Source organism: Osmerus mordax, chromosome 22 (assembly GCF_038355195.1).
Source record: "Osmerus mordax isolate fOsmMor3 chromosome 22, fOsmMor3.pri, whole genome shotgun sequence".
In the NCBI taxonomy this organism is placed as follows: domain Eukaryota; kingdom Metazoa; phylum Chordata; class Actinopteri; order Osmeriformes; family Osmeridae; genus Osmerus; species Osmerus mordax.
In genome coordinates, this window is record NC_090071.1 from 13,230,540 (window position 1) to 13,247,153 (window position 16,614).

At 43.1% G+C, this 16,614-nt stretch overlaps 1 protein-coding gene across 1 annotated transcript in view; it reads left to right on the forward strand.

Moving 5' to 3' along the window:
* Positions 1 to 15,957, forward strand: part of hikeshi (heat shock protein nuclear import factor hikeshi) — a 54,173-nt gene extending 38,216 nt beyond the window's left edge. Inside the window, exon 5 of the mRNA XM_067260833.1 lies at positions 15,747 to 15,957. Coding sequence (XP_067116934.1) covers positions 15,747 to 15,801 — 55 coding nt within the window. The 3' untranslated portion in view covers positions 15,802 to 15,957. The remainder of the gene's footprint in view (positions 1 to 15,746) is intronic.
* The last annotated feature ends 657 nt before the right edge of the window (positions 15,958 to 16,614 follow it).

A 16,614-nucleotide genomic window follows, 5' to 3' on the forward strand; every position in this document is an offset into this window, starting at 1 on the left:
AATCGACGTTAGTATCATCAGCGTCTTCTCTCATGCTTCTCCAGTGTAGTTGTTGAACATGTCGCTCAGCCTGAACTCCCGCCCCTCATATTTTAGATGTTTTTTCATTGGCCAGTATTCATGCATATGGCCAAGACTGTCAGCAAATAGCCGACTGCGTGGTAGGGGTGGCACCAGTGGTGGCCAATCACTTTTCAGTGGTGGCCAGTGCCACCATAGACATAATAAAGAGTAGACGCCGCATTGGCTGCTGGGTGCGAGAAATGCGGCCGCCATCTTGCACAGGGCAAATTCCTAGTTGCCAATCTCAGGGCTCGGGGGATTACTTTTCACAAGTAAGATTTAACATTACCATACTATTGGTTGTATTTTGTGAAAAGAATAACCATGTCCTGTATCATAGCTAAATGTATGACCTTTGCAGCAAAGCAAACCGCGTGAAAATCAGTTCGGTATGATTAATTAAATGCGCTGACAGCTCATTGCCCCAGCCAAACAGATCACACTGAGTGGAGCGGCTGCCCATTCCAAGATGGAGGCCCCACGGCTCGTCAGTGCCAGTAGGCAGTGTCTATGAGTTCCACCCCTGGCCACTCCCTCAGACATCCCAAGTCTCCCAGAAGTTCCGGGAGTCTCCCGCATTTCAATAGCGGCTCCCTGACTGCAAATGCTATACAATCTCCCGTAAATTGGCGATTTTGTATTTATAGCGAGCGAAAGACTGTCCAATGGTCATTTCTGGTAGAGACAGGTTCAAATCGCGCGTTCTGAATGCGTCTCGGGGGGGTTTGGGGGAGTACGTGCTGGTTGAGGGGGTACATCATGTGTCTGGATTGCGTCCCGGGGGGGGAAGCCACCTCCCTGAAATGAGTCTCTGCAGGATGGGATGTCTGTTCCCTGAACACGCCCCTGGATGCGCGGACTGCTGCGGCAGCCGAATGTCAACCAAACAGAAAACTGTTACCATGACAGTGCACACTGAACAGACGCTTTTGAGACGGGTGACGAGGCAGGACGCGTCGATCACGTCCGCTTGCCTAGCCGCGCGCCTGCGATTTTAGAATATGGATGGCGTTGTCCAAACTAGCGTAAAACAGGAAAAGGCGTGGATTCTTTTCTTTTCTTTTTCTTCCTTTTCCCTCTTTAGCTTTTCTCTGTCTTAACCAGTTTGGTTAACAGGTTCATGTCTGTGCTCTGTCTTAACCAGCACGGTTATCTCACAAGCTTCTCCTTGATGTTTATAAACAAGCATAACAGACATCAGACATTCATGCCAGGAAATCGTCCAGCTCGATACGTTACTCGGGAAACACATCGCACAGCATATCACGGTAGGCTACACGCCAGCAACGTTCAATTCGGCCAAAGTTCTTAGACATCATAATGTCGCTGCCTTCAGTAATACAGATTCTTAGAAGGTATGCTGACTTATTGCATTCCTCTTCTCACGAAAGGACACATTTTCTTGAGAATGGCCCTCTCTCAGTCACATTCTGGTGCATAATCATACGTTTGGAATATATGTTCATCATTATTATTACACATTTTGGTATATCTTAAGTATTGATTGTCTTTTTATGTGTAACAGAGACATAGAACATATGAAATAGCAGCATGGATTAGTGTTACGGTCGTCGTTGTCTAGGGGGGGACAGTAGTCGACTGACCCGATGCTGGAGCTAACCGCGGCGGGCCCAGACAAGTGAAGAGTGGAAGGAGAAACTGGAACACTCACCCCAGCCAGGTAGACTCCCACCCCGGTCTCCAGGACAGCCCAAGCCGCTGTTCCGTTCGGCGAACAGCTCGCTCGCGGTTGGTAGTGTTGATCAGGTTACATATATATTCGGTACATTAAGCACGGCGTTTGCACAAGAGAGAAAGATCGGCAGCAGTGGGGAAACAGAAAAACAGGGACAACCGGTCGGCATCGATGGTGACGTTCACTCACAACAACTCTGAGGTTCCCCCCATCTTTCCGCCATCCGGGAGTTCAAAAAGGATAAACCCCTCCCCTTAATTACCTGGGCCCCAATCAGGACACAGTCCCACTCCCCTTTCCAATCACCACCATGTGCAAGGCCACCGCGCCCCTAAAGTGTTATCTTTAAAAGTTACTCCCGAGAAAGGAATATAAACCTCCCTCTCACCCTGCCACTAGGCGTGCGCGTAACAGGATTAGCATCATAGACTTCATTCCTCCACAGGACATATCCCCGCTAGGGATGTTCATGAATTATCATTAATCGATTAGTTGCCGTTAAGGATTTATCCGGTTAAGTGTAAGCTATTAGCCGATAACGCCTGACTCGGCACCCCGAGTTTTCACCGACCCCATCGGTGCAGGGCTCCTTGGACAGAAAACCATCAGGCAGCAGCTTGAAACCTTCGTCCAGATCCCCCATAATGCACACACTGTCCGGGACAGAAGAGACAGACATGGAAACGTGAACAACAGACAGGCCAACACAACAGACAGAACGGGAAGCGACCAGCAATGGCAGAATCGAAGAACACTAATGTTAGCGAGGACGGGTGTGCATGCATGTGTGCGACTTTATAGCGTCGTCTATCAAGCTAAGCCTTTGGGTTAAGAACACAGCGATGGGTGATATGACACGCGCTGCCCAAGTGCCATGCCTGAACTAGCTTTGCTCATAGCATGGGCGTAGATTTAGGGGGGGACGCTAGGTACTAGTCCCCACCAATATTTTAAGATGACAAAATTGTCCCCACCAATATTTTAGCGAACTCCTTTGTGCTGTAATTTGGATCGATTCCGAAAAAATATTTTGCACAATATATTTGCAAAACTCATTAGTATTATTGTTTGTCGCCCAGAAAAGTGAAAAATACATTTTCAAGTTATCCAATGCGCCCTCGAGCCTCCGAGACGAGATTATGTAATTTAATTGGCTGAAGTGGCAGTCAGAAACACTTTGTGAATCTTGACTTGCAGAAAGAGAGCTGTCAGTAGTCTGACACGGTAAACTACTAAATACGCCAGGAAATAATAAAGCCTCATATTAGTATTTCGTTTGGTCTCAGCATTGATATTTTTGACCCTTTTGTGCTTTGTAGATTGTTCTTGTTGAAGCCAGAAGGATAAAGCTAACCTACCCACATAATGGGACCGTGCTAGTTTAGCCTAGTACCAGCAGGCTAGCAACTTAAAAGTGATATTAACTGGTAATAAGTAGGCCTATATAATCCCTTGGATAGTAATATGGCTATCCCTGTAATCTCGACCAATGTCAGCAGTCAACTAAGCATGGTTAGTGTCTGTTTTAAATTGATGAATTACTGTGCAGGAAAAACAGCACTCTGAAGCTACAGATGTAGAGCAGGTTGGTGATGAATCAGCATCAGGGGTTCAGGTGAGAAGTTGAATTTGTCCATTTTGGTAAAGATTGCATTAAATTGCTGTTTTGAAGGGATATTTAGACAATGTTACCCATGAATGTTACCATTCACACTTATACTTGTAGGTAGTAAAAAGGTGCTATAAATTGGGATGCCCAAATATAAATAATTATTTCATTGCTCAGAAGTCCAGTACAGATGATGTAGGCCTAGTACAGTGTCCCTACCAAAGTTGAGACCAAACCTACGCCCTTGGCTCATAGTATGCATACTATTCTTATAGCCTAGTTAAACGTATAGGCTATGATGACAATTACAGTAAATGTCTCAGCAGCTGGGCACGATGGTTTCCAAAGACAGATCGAGCATAGTCGTAGTTAGTAGAAGTTTCTTCTGGCATGATGGAACAACTTGGTCTTGGCTCACTTGACCCGCTAAAAATGTCTGCTGGCAATGTATCATCATCCTCCTCTTCTAGTCCCGCAAGTACAGTAGTGCATTGCTTGTGCTAACATTGGCTGCACTACACTGGTAAACTATTGCATAATATAATTTATTTAGCAAGTTGATTTATTGTCTTCAAATCACCAAAATATCATGCAGTGGAAAACAACATTTTGTTGGTGAAACCATCAGTAGGATCATTTACCATATGTCCTACTTTAAATTAAGATTATTTTGTTGGTAATTTGTCTATTTTTCTTCTGAGACGCGGCTTCACATTCTCTGGCCCATGTACGTCTCAGGCCCTGGTGTGACCGCACTGGCTGCACCGCTTAATCTCCGCCATTGGTCCAGGTAGGGAGGGTGTGTGGTGAGACTCAGAGTAAAGAAGTGAGATTCGGTCAGTAGTTTGAATTTGTCACAGATGGTTGTTGGGTGTCACAGTAATGGGTAACTAGAAAGGGTACAATTTCTGGGGAAATTGTAGGGTGTGCTTGCTTGCGTCGGTTGCAGGTGTGCAAGTGATTCCAAAAAGTCAATGCAAATTGTATTTGAGGCAGATAGCAGCATGCAGTGCATGTTTGTTTTTAGGGGGGTTTACCGGTAGTACTGTCAGGCAACTGGGGGTACGGAGGAGGTATTGCTGCCTATCCTCACCACCTGGGGCCTGCCCATCAGGAAGTCCAGAATCCTGTTGCAAAAGTTGTTGTTTTAAGACCCAGGCCCCAGAGCTTGGTAATAAGTTTTGAGGGAATAATTCAGTGAATGTCCAACTGTCGTCAACAAACGACATTCTCACATAGGTATTCCTCTTGTACAGATGGGATAAAACTGTGTGGTATGCTATTGGGATGGCATCATCTATAGGTATATTTGGGCAGTAAACAAACTGGAGTGGGTCCAGTGTTTTTGGTAGTGTGGTGTTGATGTGGGTGTGACAGAACGCAATGCGTCTGCCACGTAAATCGGTGGCTCTCGGCCGATTCCATGGAACTGACCAGTTTCGGCGGGTGTGGCGGTGTCCTTCCCTGTTGCCGTGTCTGCCAGTGAGGTGGGGGCAAACCAGGGTGCAGGGCGGGGAAAGTGATTTATGTGTATTGTGCGCACCGGGGGCGGAGAGCGATCCGGGGAGCAGGGGTGCGCACTGTTTTAAAGAAACTAATGTATGTGATTGTAAGTGATTTTATGGCAGTCCGTGATAAAGACATAATGTATATGTGTGAAATGTGTCATGTCAATATGGTGTTAAAGGGGGAAAACCAGGTGAGCAGGTTAATTGATTGTGATGCACGTCATATGGTAAATAAAGGTGTGCCGCACAGCTCAGTTAGGAGGCTGGTTGGCAGGAGCACCTGGTTGGGAGGCTCGACTATCTCTGGACATGAAGGGCATTATGAAGCTGAAACATTTAAAACTGTAAAATTTTAGTTATATGGGTGTTGAGATTGCTCAGAACCAGGGACATGCAGTAATGAGTGTGAAGTTGTGGAAGAGCGGTTCGCGAGAAATTAATACAAACACGTTTGCCACCATGTTGAGCTGTACTATGCCATTGAGCCATGGATCACTCCAATATGGTATCCTTCCGCCCACGCTTAAGGACCCACTTTGTTTGCCAGATTACAAATGTTTTTTTGGGCACTGCACTAGTTTAACAGTATAAGTGAAAGGCACTTGAACAGTGAAAAAATTTACGATTTTTGCACTCAAATTCCAGGACACTTTACATTTCATACCGGAAAAAGCTAGTTTAAAGCGAAATTTTCTTCTGCCTGTCAATAGTCCAGGCAAAGTAACTCATTTTGGAGCCAAAAATAGAAGTAATTGTAAAATAATTTTTTTCAGCATAGATCATTTCTATGAGGTGTCCAGAACAACATACTAAAAGTCCTAAGAAATCCTAGTTGTGGAAATATGTTTAATTCTCATCAATCCGAGATGTGTGCCATTAAGGCCAGGCAACATTACACCCCAATGGGGCTATTTTTTTTCCTTTACTCGTATCAAAATGAAACTTGACACAAACTACCCATGAAAAGTAACATTTTGTGTATTACAAGTTTCTTTGAAAATGAATTTGAATATGCAAATGAGCTATACAGTAATCGAATATGCCCAAAATACACCCAAATAGGCTTAATTTTTTCCTTTACTCTTACCACAATAAAACTTTACATAGTAAAAGTATACATGAAAATAATTATGATGTTAATTATAAGTTTAAATACTTTCTGTCAGAGTCACCAGCAAGTCTCCAGCAACACCGGAAAAAGTTGCTAGATTTATCGGTAGTCACTTCTGACAAAAGTCGCCAGGAGGGTTTGGAACGTCGCCAGATATAGCGAGAGTGTTGCTAAGTTGGAAACACTGCTCTCCAGTTACTTCCAGTACGTTACTCGTCATTGATATACTGACACTTAATTGGACAGCTACTCTCCGGGAAAGGACAAAGGGTGTTACGTTGTGTTTTCTTGTAGATCCGAAAAACCGCGGTTTACATGTAAAAACCGAACCGTGGTTTGTGTGTTGACCAATTAATTTTTTTTCGGTTCGGTTTTGCACCCCTAGTATTTACCACCTTGGTACCAATCAGTAATACCCAATAATACGCAAAACATACCCTTTATTTTCTACGTAAATACTTAGTACTTAAGGGACTGTAAAAGGAAGGGTTACCCCAAAGAATTCAGCATGAGGTGTCCAGAACAACATACTAAAATTCCTAAGAAATCCTAGTTGAGGAAATATGTTTAATTGTCATCAATCCAATCGGAACATTCTAAGTTTCCAACTCCTTTCTAACTAGACATTTTACGGTAAACACATTTTGCTTAAGGCCAAAACTACTTTTCATCTTGAAGTAGCATCGCCTAGCCTACTAAAACAAACTAACGTTAGCTTGCTAGCACTGGCAAATTCTATTGGGCTTAATTTCATTTTTAGACAACACTGTTTTCTTTTCTGTTTATGCAGTGTGTAATGTATATAAACAGGGAGAAATGGAGAAGTGTCAAATATGTAATGAGTCATTCAGTGATGAAAACACATTGGTTGTTCTACGAGCAAAAGGCAGCAATGGTGTGAACTGTGCCAGTGCTCAACGTGGAAGTAGCTTAGTGACAATTCCTGGAGATAGAGTACACATTGAATGCCGCCGCAGCTATTGTAAAGCAGAAAATATTGTACGTGATAATGTAATACCATCTTTGCAACAACCACAAATCAAACATAATCTCTGCTCAGAACAGAACTTCAATTTTCAAGAGCATTGCTTGTTCTGTGGACAGCCAACTGAAATAGATGATTACAAAAAGTATAGAGAGAACATTTATATCTACCCAGTAAAAACAGGAGTCTTCCAGGAAAGGATTGTGCAGGTTTGCCACTTAAGGAACGATGAATGGTCTGATACAGTTTTGGGGAGAATATCATCTGTCCATGACCTTCATGCAGCCGATGCAATGTTCCACAACGTATGCAACACTAACTTTCTAAATATGAAGAATATTCAGAGTCAATTCTCTGCAAACCATGGCAACAAACCCAAAAGAATCAAAGTCGGAAGACCTGAAGATTATGAGAGAACAACAGCATTCCTAAAAGTGGCAAACCTTTTAGAAGAATACGATGATGAACATATTACTATTCAAGACCTTATGGTAAAGATGACAGAGTACTTGCAAGACACAGGTTGTGAACCATATTGTGCAAAGTGGATGAAAATTAAAATAAAGGAACACTTTGGAGATAGAGTAATAATGACTGGCCTGGAAAATCAATGTGTGCTCACATTGCGAGACAAAGCCCACTCAATTCTTCGTGAATTTCTCAAGCAACAAAAATCTAATAATCCAGAAGACGAGAAGCTGAATATAATTAAAACCGCTGCAAAGTTAATTGGAAGTGATGTCAAATTCATGGAAGTCCTAAACGATTCTTACCCAGACTCAAGTGACATTGCAGCTGCTGCAAGCTATCTTCCAGAGTCACTACAAGTTCTACTGAGGAATATGTTTGCTGGTAAAAACATTGATACAAAGGTTGCATCAATCGGACAGTCCATCATGCAAGCAATAAGCCTAGGGGTCCAGATGCATCACCATTTTGCGTCACGCTTTTTGGTAAACACACTCCATGAGCATGGTTTTGCCTGTTCCTATGCAGATGTGGCACAAGGGACTGAGATCCCTGGATTCACAGAAGAGCATCATATACAATATGTTGCAGACAACGTCGACCTCAATGTGGCAACTATTGATGGTACTGGGACGTTCCATGGAATGGGTATAATGGCTTGTATTACACCAGGAATGCAACAAAACAAACCTGTTCCAAAGATCCAAGTGACTGCTGCAGATATTGCTGCGGTTGGTCGCATAAACATTCAGTACTTTAAGATTCCTCCTATACGTGAACCTATTGTGTATCAGCCACTGGTTCTGTTGCTGGCAGATAACAAAACATCACAGCTGGATGTTTTGTGGAAGACATCCCTACTCCTTCACTCTCAAAGGCCATGATGGTCTGGTATGATGCAGATGCTGCATCTAGGTGAAAACCCTGAGAGAGCTTCAGTAACATTCCTTCCAATGATTGATCTTGATCCCAGTGATGAATCCTGCATATACTCAACATTGAGGTTTGTGGCAACTCCAGCTCTGCAGTATGATGTGCCCCCTGTTCTGATGTTCGACCAACCCCTTTTCTGGAAAGCCTTGACCATTATCCAGTCTCAGCCAAGCAACAATGAACTCAAGTGAATAGTCCTCAGGCTTGGGGGATTTCACATGCAAATTAGCTTTTTGGGTAGCATTGGACATTTAATGGCAGGGTCTGGACTAGAGGAGCTACTAGAGGTGGTGTATAATGGAAATACAGTGTGCCACATGATGTCTGGCAAGGCTGTATCCAGGGAAGTTCGTGGTCACATGCTAGTGGATGCCGCACTTAACACCATGTTGCTGGCTGAAGATTACAATGTGCCACTACCGACCAAAGACACAGTAGAACAACATCCAGTTGAGATGACAACTGCTGCTGATACTGAGCCAGATGAGGAAGTTCCCGATACCCAAGAAACAGTCACAACTGACATGAGTCATGTCCTCTAATATGCCAATGGAAGAACTTTGTTTTGCTGAGGTTTTGGAGAGAATCCAGAGTGCACTCAACAACAAGAAGGAAACAATGCATATGAGGACAGCACAGCTTTGGCTGCAGTACGTGGACATGATTGATATTTTGAGAAACTTCATCAAAGCTGAGAGGACAGGCAACTGGAGATTGCACCTTCAGTGTGTTCATGATATGCTACCCTACTTTGCTGCTTCTGGACACAGAATATATGCAAAGTCAGCCTATGTATACCTGCAAATGATGACAGCCTTACCTGAAACACATCCAGATGTCCACAAGAAATTTGAGGTCACCCGCCTGCTTTGTTTGAATCATCCTACCTCCCCCTACAGGCAAACAAGGCAATTTTTGCCGATGTCCTCTGGAAATCATTGAGCAGCAGCAAGGACAACCCAGCAGTGATGTCCAGCATGTCCTTGATTGGGGTGCATTACTACATCGTCTACCATGGACACAAGGGTCCACTTATGACAATGTGTTTGAAATGTATGTCAGATATGTCACACAGAAATATGGTACGGCTACTGTCATAGTCTTTGATGGCTTTAAAGAAGAACCAACAATAAAAGACGCCACTCAACTGCGTCGAACTGGTGTTACTCCCGGTGTGACTGTACACTTCTCTGGTGACATGATCATCCAATCCAAAAAGGACCACTTCCTTAACAATAAGGAAAACAAACAACGGTTCTTGGTTTATCTCAGTGATAAACTTGAGAGGGCTGGGTGTATCACAGACCATGCAAAGCACGATGCAGATGTGCTCATTGTCCAAACTGCTATTGCCTCTGCCAAAACAAAAGACACAGTCTTAGTAGGTGATGACACAGACTTGTTAGTACTCTTGTTGCATCATGCTGATCTGAATGCACAGCAGCTGTTTCTGGCACCAGAACCAAAGAAAGCAACAAAAACCAGACGGATAGGGTGCATAAAGGAGACAAAGGAGTTACAATCTCCTCTTTATCCATGCCATTTTAGGGTGTGATTCTACGTCTCGTCTATTTGGCATAGGAAAGGATATGGCACTGAAAAAAGTTAAGAATGACACTAGCTTTCTCGAACAAGCTAAGGTGTTCAGCCAGTCACAGGAAAATGTGGGAAAAGGCATCATCATTGCAGCAGGTGAAAAAGCTCTAGTATCACTGTATGGGGGCAAAAAAGAAGAATCACTGGATATGCTGAGATACAGGAGATTCTGTGATAAAGTAACTCAGAACTCATCTCCAGTGGAACCTCAAACTCTCCCTCCAACGTCAACAGCTGCAAAGTTCCATAGTCTTCGGGTATTTTACCAAATGATGGAGTGGAAAGGGGCAAGTGAACGTATGGACCCAAAAGACTGGGGGTGGCATGTTTTGGATGGGAGATTTATGCCAATAATGACCGATCAGCCTGCGGCACCACCAGAAATACTAGATGTAGTCCGCTGTAGTTGCAAGAAAGACTGCAGCACAAAGAGATGCACATGCAAAAAACATGGACTCCCTTGCACTGCCATTTGCGGAGAATGTTGTGGTACTAGCTGCACAAACTCACAGTTGCCTGATTTACCAGATGAATATGACCCAGAGGGGAAGAACTAAGCAAAGAACAAACCAGGAACTGATATAGGGGGTGCCAGAACCAAGAGCCACGGAGAAGGGGTCGAGGATCCAGGCTGGATAAAAAATAAAAAACATTAAAAAAACTTTAAAAACTAAAATTAAAAACACAAAAAAAGTCCTCCCCTGTTGTTGCTACCTTGTCGTGGTGGGGAGGCTTGTGTGCCTCCGTGACCCTGAAGACTATACCGGCAGGGGTTATACCCCTGGCAGGTACTACCAAGCCAGGAAGTTTTCAGGTTAGAGGCCAGTCTAAAAGCAGCATTTCCATCACCCATTGGCAGTAGGATGATTGGATGAAGATTGGGCCGTTGTATTGGTCATACATATGAATGGTGTTTCTGCCTATGCAAATTAGGACATATTCAATAAGCTCATGTGCATATTCAAATACATTTCAAAAGAAACTTGTAATACAAACAAAGTTACTTTTCATGTATACTTTTACTATGTAAAGTTTTATTGTGGTAGGAGTAAAGGAAAAAATTAAGCCTATTTTGGCGTATTCGACTAGTGTATAGCTAATTTACATATTCAAATAAATTTTCAAAGAAACTTGTAATACAATTTTTTTTAACTTTTCATGGGTAGTTCCATGGTGTCAAGTTTAATTTTGATAGGAGTAAAGGAAAAAAATAGCCCCATTGGGGTGTAATGTTGCCTGGACTACAAGACCGCAATTTTCTTCTCTCATCAGATGGCATAGGGCAGCCATCCTTAAAAATCTGACCAGCGCAAACAAAAAATTGCAAGCATGTTAACATCATACAAGCACTCGGTTTTAACTATGTGTAAAATGACATCGGCACAAGAGAGCGCAACAGCTGCCTCATTACACGTTTCTTGGAAGCTTGCAAGAGCTAAGAAGCTATTCGCCGATGCGGAATTAATTAAACAATGCAATCGACATGGTTGCCTAAGAGAAAAAGAAAAAAAAGGTTGTTGAGCTGTTCCGCTGCAAGTTCCGTTGTCGGCTAACACGGCAACCAGAAGAGTCGAAGTTTTAGCGGAAGTGTTTTTCCAGTCTACTCACCGATTTGAGGAAAACCGAAGCATTCTCACTCGTAATAGACTCGTCCTGTGACCGAACCGACGTGGAACAGCTGTCTGTTGTGTTTGCTGGAATTTTTGTTTGCTCACTGTTTGCAAAGAATATGCTCCAGGAGCATTTCATAATTAAATAGTCGGTTTTGGACAAATTTGGTTTCAAGAGTAAATCTTTCTCTTGTGTGACTCCCAACACCACTACTAATAATTATAAAATCATAATAGAAGTAACATCTGTGCATAAAACTGTCGCCCCCAAAAAATACATGTTGGCCCTTGGCTTGGCATGCCTGAACAAATTTGGCCCTTTTGGAAATTTAATTGGGGAACCCTGGCATAGGGGTTCCCTTGTTTCTGTCATTCAGACAAATTAATCTTGTTGAGAAGAAGATGTATATTTCCAGCATAGTATGTAGGGTTAATATAAATATTAGGGTTTGTAAGAATATATCGCTATGCAAAAATGTTACAATATCTATTAGTGCTGTCAGTTAATCGCGTTATTAACGGCGTTAACGCAAACCCATTTTAACAGCGTACATTTTTTATTGTGAGATTAACGTTCTTTTTGGCCTAGCAAACTTTGTAGTTTTTTTCACATGCTGTTGCAACAACTAGTGACGTTAGAAAACTACAACACCGTTTTATCCTGTTGGTTGAGCTACCAACACGTGACCTACTTTGCACCTGCGTCACAATGAAATAAATAAATCTCCATCCATCCATTCACCATCAACCACTTATCCGTTTTTGGGTCGCGGGGGCAGCAGCTCCAGCAGAGGGCCCCAAACTTCCCTATCCCGAGCCACATTGACCAGCTCTGACTGGGGGACCCCAAGGCGTTCCCAGGCCAGTGTGGAGATATAATCTCTCCACCTAGTCCTGGGTCTTCCCCGAGGCCTCCTCCCAGCTGGACGTGCCTGGAACACCTACCTAGGGAGGCACGCAGGGGGCATCCTTACCAGGTGTCCAAACACCTCAACAGGCTCTTTTCGACGCAAAGGAGCAGGGGCTCTACTCCGAGCTCCTCACGGATGACTTAGCTCCTCACCCTATCTCTAAGGGAGAAGCCCGCCACCCTCCTGAGGAAACCCATTTCGGCCGCTTGTACTCGCGACCTTGTTCTTTCGGTCATGACCCAACTTTCATGACCATAGGTGAGGGTAGGAACGAGAATTGACCGGTAGATCGAGAGCTTTGCCTTCAGGCTCAGCTATCTATTTGTGACAACAGTGCGATACAGCGAATGCAGTACTACCCCCGATTCTCCGGCCAAACTCCCGCTCCATTTTCCCCTTACTCGCGAACAAGACTCTGAGGTACTTGAACTCCTTGACTTGGGGTAAGAACTCCATCTGTTTCCTGCTGAGAACCATGGCCTCAGATTTAGAGGTGCTGATCCTCATCCCAGCTGCTTCACACTTGACTGCAAAATGATCCAGTGAGTGTTGAAGGTCACGGACCGATGATGACAGGAAGACCACATCATTCGCAAAAATCTGCGATGAAATCCCCAGCCCACCAAACCGCAACCCTTCCCCACCACGACTACGCCTCTATATCCTGTCCATGAATATCACAGGATTGGTGACACAGCATGAAGTTTTGGTCCTGATTGACCACAGCCTTCTGCCGGAGGGGAGTAGCTGGAACAGAGTGTTCAGGGTGGGAGCAGTCGGCCACAATCTTCCTCACTCGCCTCAGGGTCCTCAAGGTGTGCAGGTCCTCAAGGGTAGGCAGATTGCAGCCAATCACCTTCTCAGCAGTGCGGATGATACGCTGCAGTCTGCTCTTGTCCTTGGCAGTGGCAGCAGCGTACCAGATGGTGATGAAGGAGATGAGGATGGACTCAATGATGGCTGTGTAGAAGTGCACCATCATTGTCTTTGAACAACAACTTGGCACCTCCTCCTCATGCTGGTCACCAGCCTGGTCACACACTGCTGTGGGATGGCATCCCATTCCTCAACCAGGATTTGTCGCAAGTCAGCCAACATGTGCGTTGGTCACTCTAGAGGCTAATACATCAAAACAGTAAACGCAGTAAACAGTAAAAGCAGTAGCCTACAGCCGCTGCTGTTAGCACAGCCACATCTTTTCTTCCATACTAGTCTGTTTGAAACGATCTGACAATTTTTCCGATGCGCCGCCGCGTGTTTTGTTTGTTTGAGAGAAACGAGTTGTCACCCGTTGCACACAACACACACGCGTGCAGACATAGCCTACCGAGAGAGAACCCCCAAGTCGATTTCTAAAATCAGCGAGAAATTCAAGGAGATGGACGACATAAAATTCATTTTCAAAGTTGAAAAGCACAGGGAGTTGTATGATCCCCACCAACAATTTTACAAGGACAACGTAGGCTAGATAAGGATCAATGCTGGGATATAGCCAATGCCATGTTTATGTACCATGTCATGTAAAGGAAAGCTCAGAGTAGCTGAAAGGCTTGGTGACCGGCGCAGAGAAATGCGCGTCTGGTGTGAACAGCCGATCGTAGCGCTGCGGGGCGCTTCGCAGTCAGTGTGTCCCAGGCGTAAGGGCGATATCGCAGCAAATCGCAGCCAATGTGTCCCAGGCGTTAGGGTGTACATAGCTAGCTACATCTGACCAAATATGTAGATGGCTACATCTGCAAAATCACCCTGTTTGTTCTACATTTACATTTGTTCTGCAGTTGTTTCACAGTTTAAGTTAACTAGCTAGTTAGCTTCCGGGAGAGAGCTAGAGCTAGCAAGCTAAAACTGAAAGACTAGCACAACTATCTGCAAGTCAGAACAAACACCACAGGAACAGGGTGAAAATATTGCATACGATGCTAGCTATGTTTCCTGCGATATCAAAACCTTGTATTTTTGGGGTTCAGTTTTAGCTGGGTATGTAGGCAGCAAAATGACTTTAACCTTACCTTTAAACAAGAATCCACAAATATTATGGTTTATGTATGTACACTTTAATCTGTGCAATCAGTAATATATATTTTAAATATCTGATTTATGTCAGTTGTGTTTGACCTTTAGTAACTTGAAAATGTAAGTACACCCAATTTAATCTTTTGTCTTTCTCCTTACGTTTAATATTAAGTAAAGTTTGGAGGTGGTAGTAAAAATAAATAACTGCAGGGCTGCCAACTTTTCCAAAAACCTTGGCGTGAGATTTGGTAGCAAGGATCAGCCATAAGCTATCATTTTGAATGTGTTGACTAGACCCCAAAGCCATTTGTTTTGAGAATAATGGCTGGCTGATGAAGTTATTGGCTGGCTAGCCACCTCAGCCAAAACCTAAATGGCTGCTGCAGCCGCCAAAATGTTCATAGCTACAAATGGCTGAAGCTGCCACTTAATGTCTACAGATGTGTGTGTTATACTGATTTACTAGATCTCAATATTTTCAAGTCCTAAAAGAGTATCTATCACATACACACACAAAAAATTAATGATAAAAAGAGTACAAAAATATCGATAAAACACTAGTCCTGACACAACGACAAAACGGCCTTCTAGTCCTGATAAAACGGCTTTCTTACTTCCAAAAACTGAAGATCTAACAAAAGTTTGAGTATCCTACGTAGAAATTAGGAAAGTATGTGAGAACAACACAATTACCATTTCTAGTTGTTTCTGCCATTTCAGTTCAGCGTGAGACAAAAATGCATTGCTTCTTTTACTGTCTACGTCTATGATCATCACTATCGGAAAACGCGCAATTTTAATTGGTCATCAATTCACTGTGAGTCCTGTGTATCATAGCAAAGATTACGAGACTGTGGCGAATCCGGTGTGAAAAATTGATTTAGTTTATCATTTATTTTTCGTGTGTGAATGTCTCTATGTGATAGATAGAATTATTGTTTGATGCAAATCATTTCAGCTGGCTCAGCCAAAAAATATCAGATGGCGGCTCAATTTGGCTTACAAATTATTAGCTGGCTTTGGCTGAAACTCTAAATGGCACCGCTTGGCGGCGGCTTCGGGGTGTACTGCAGCTGGTGGTTGGATCAGGGTCACTCTTGGTGGCATAGAGTGGAGCACAAGCAATGAGTGGTAAATAGTTACTATGCATATATGAAACCAGAAAACCTAGTTTGGAGAATCTTAATGTTTTCTTTTGATATTTCAATTTTTCTATAATATCTCTTTTGCCTTCAATCCCCAGGTATGAGAACTTTCAAAGACGCATGGCCCATAACCCACATTTTTGGAAGATGTGACTCATCAGTATTGAAAGAAGTGATTGACAAGACACATTCGAGACCAAATACTTTTTTTTCTGCAAAAGAGTTTCAGCTACAGCACATACAGTAGGCAGTATTGATTTTTGTGATGTATGACATCTTGTCAGTTCAAATTCTGAAATAAAAAAAACAAGATTGAATTACTGAAATGGCGGGTAGGGGTTCATTCACAATTTAATAGCTTAATCAAGTTTACGTCATATTTACTTCATACTTTGAATTGCAATATAGAATACATTTACATTTATTCATTTTGCAGATGCTTTTATCCAAAGCGACTTCCAAGAGAGAGCTTTACAAAAGTGCGTAGGTCACTGATCATAACAACGAGATAGCCCCAAAACATTGCGGGTGGCCCAAGGGCGTAACCATGGTTTAGACATTGGGGGGGTCAAAATGAATACCCTTTCCCATATTATTTTTTTTGTTACGTGCATTGCCTAGAATTCTATATTTATATATGAAAATTCGCATATTTTGAACATAGTTTCGAGGACTACATTAACCATTGAATTCACATCTAATGGAATAGTGAAATGTCTCAGAGACAGTGACTGCCTGCATTGTGACCACATGTCATTTTATCAGAAAAACAGCGACTCATGCTTTTATGAGGCTACTCGTTTTATTTGCTTACACATTTAGCTCGGTATCAAGTTAGCTTACTTACTGTCTGAAAAAAAACGTGTATGCTTGGCTGCTGGTCCAGTTTTCTCCGCTTTTTAGGTAACCTCAAATCCTCCATTACTCTACCTCCTCTCCAACAAGTTAACTAACTTTACTTTCTTT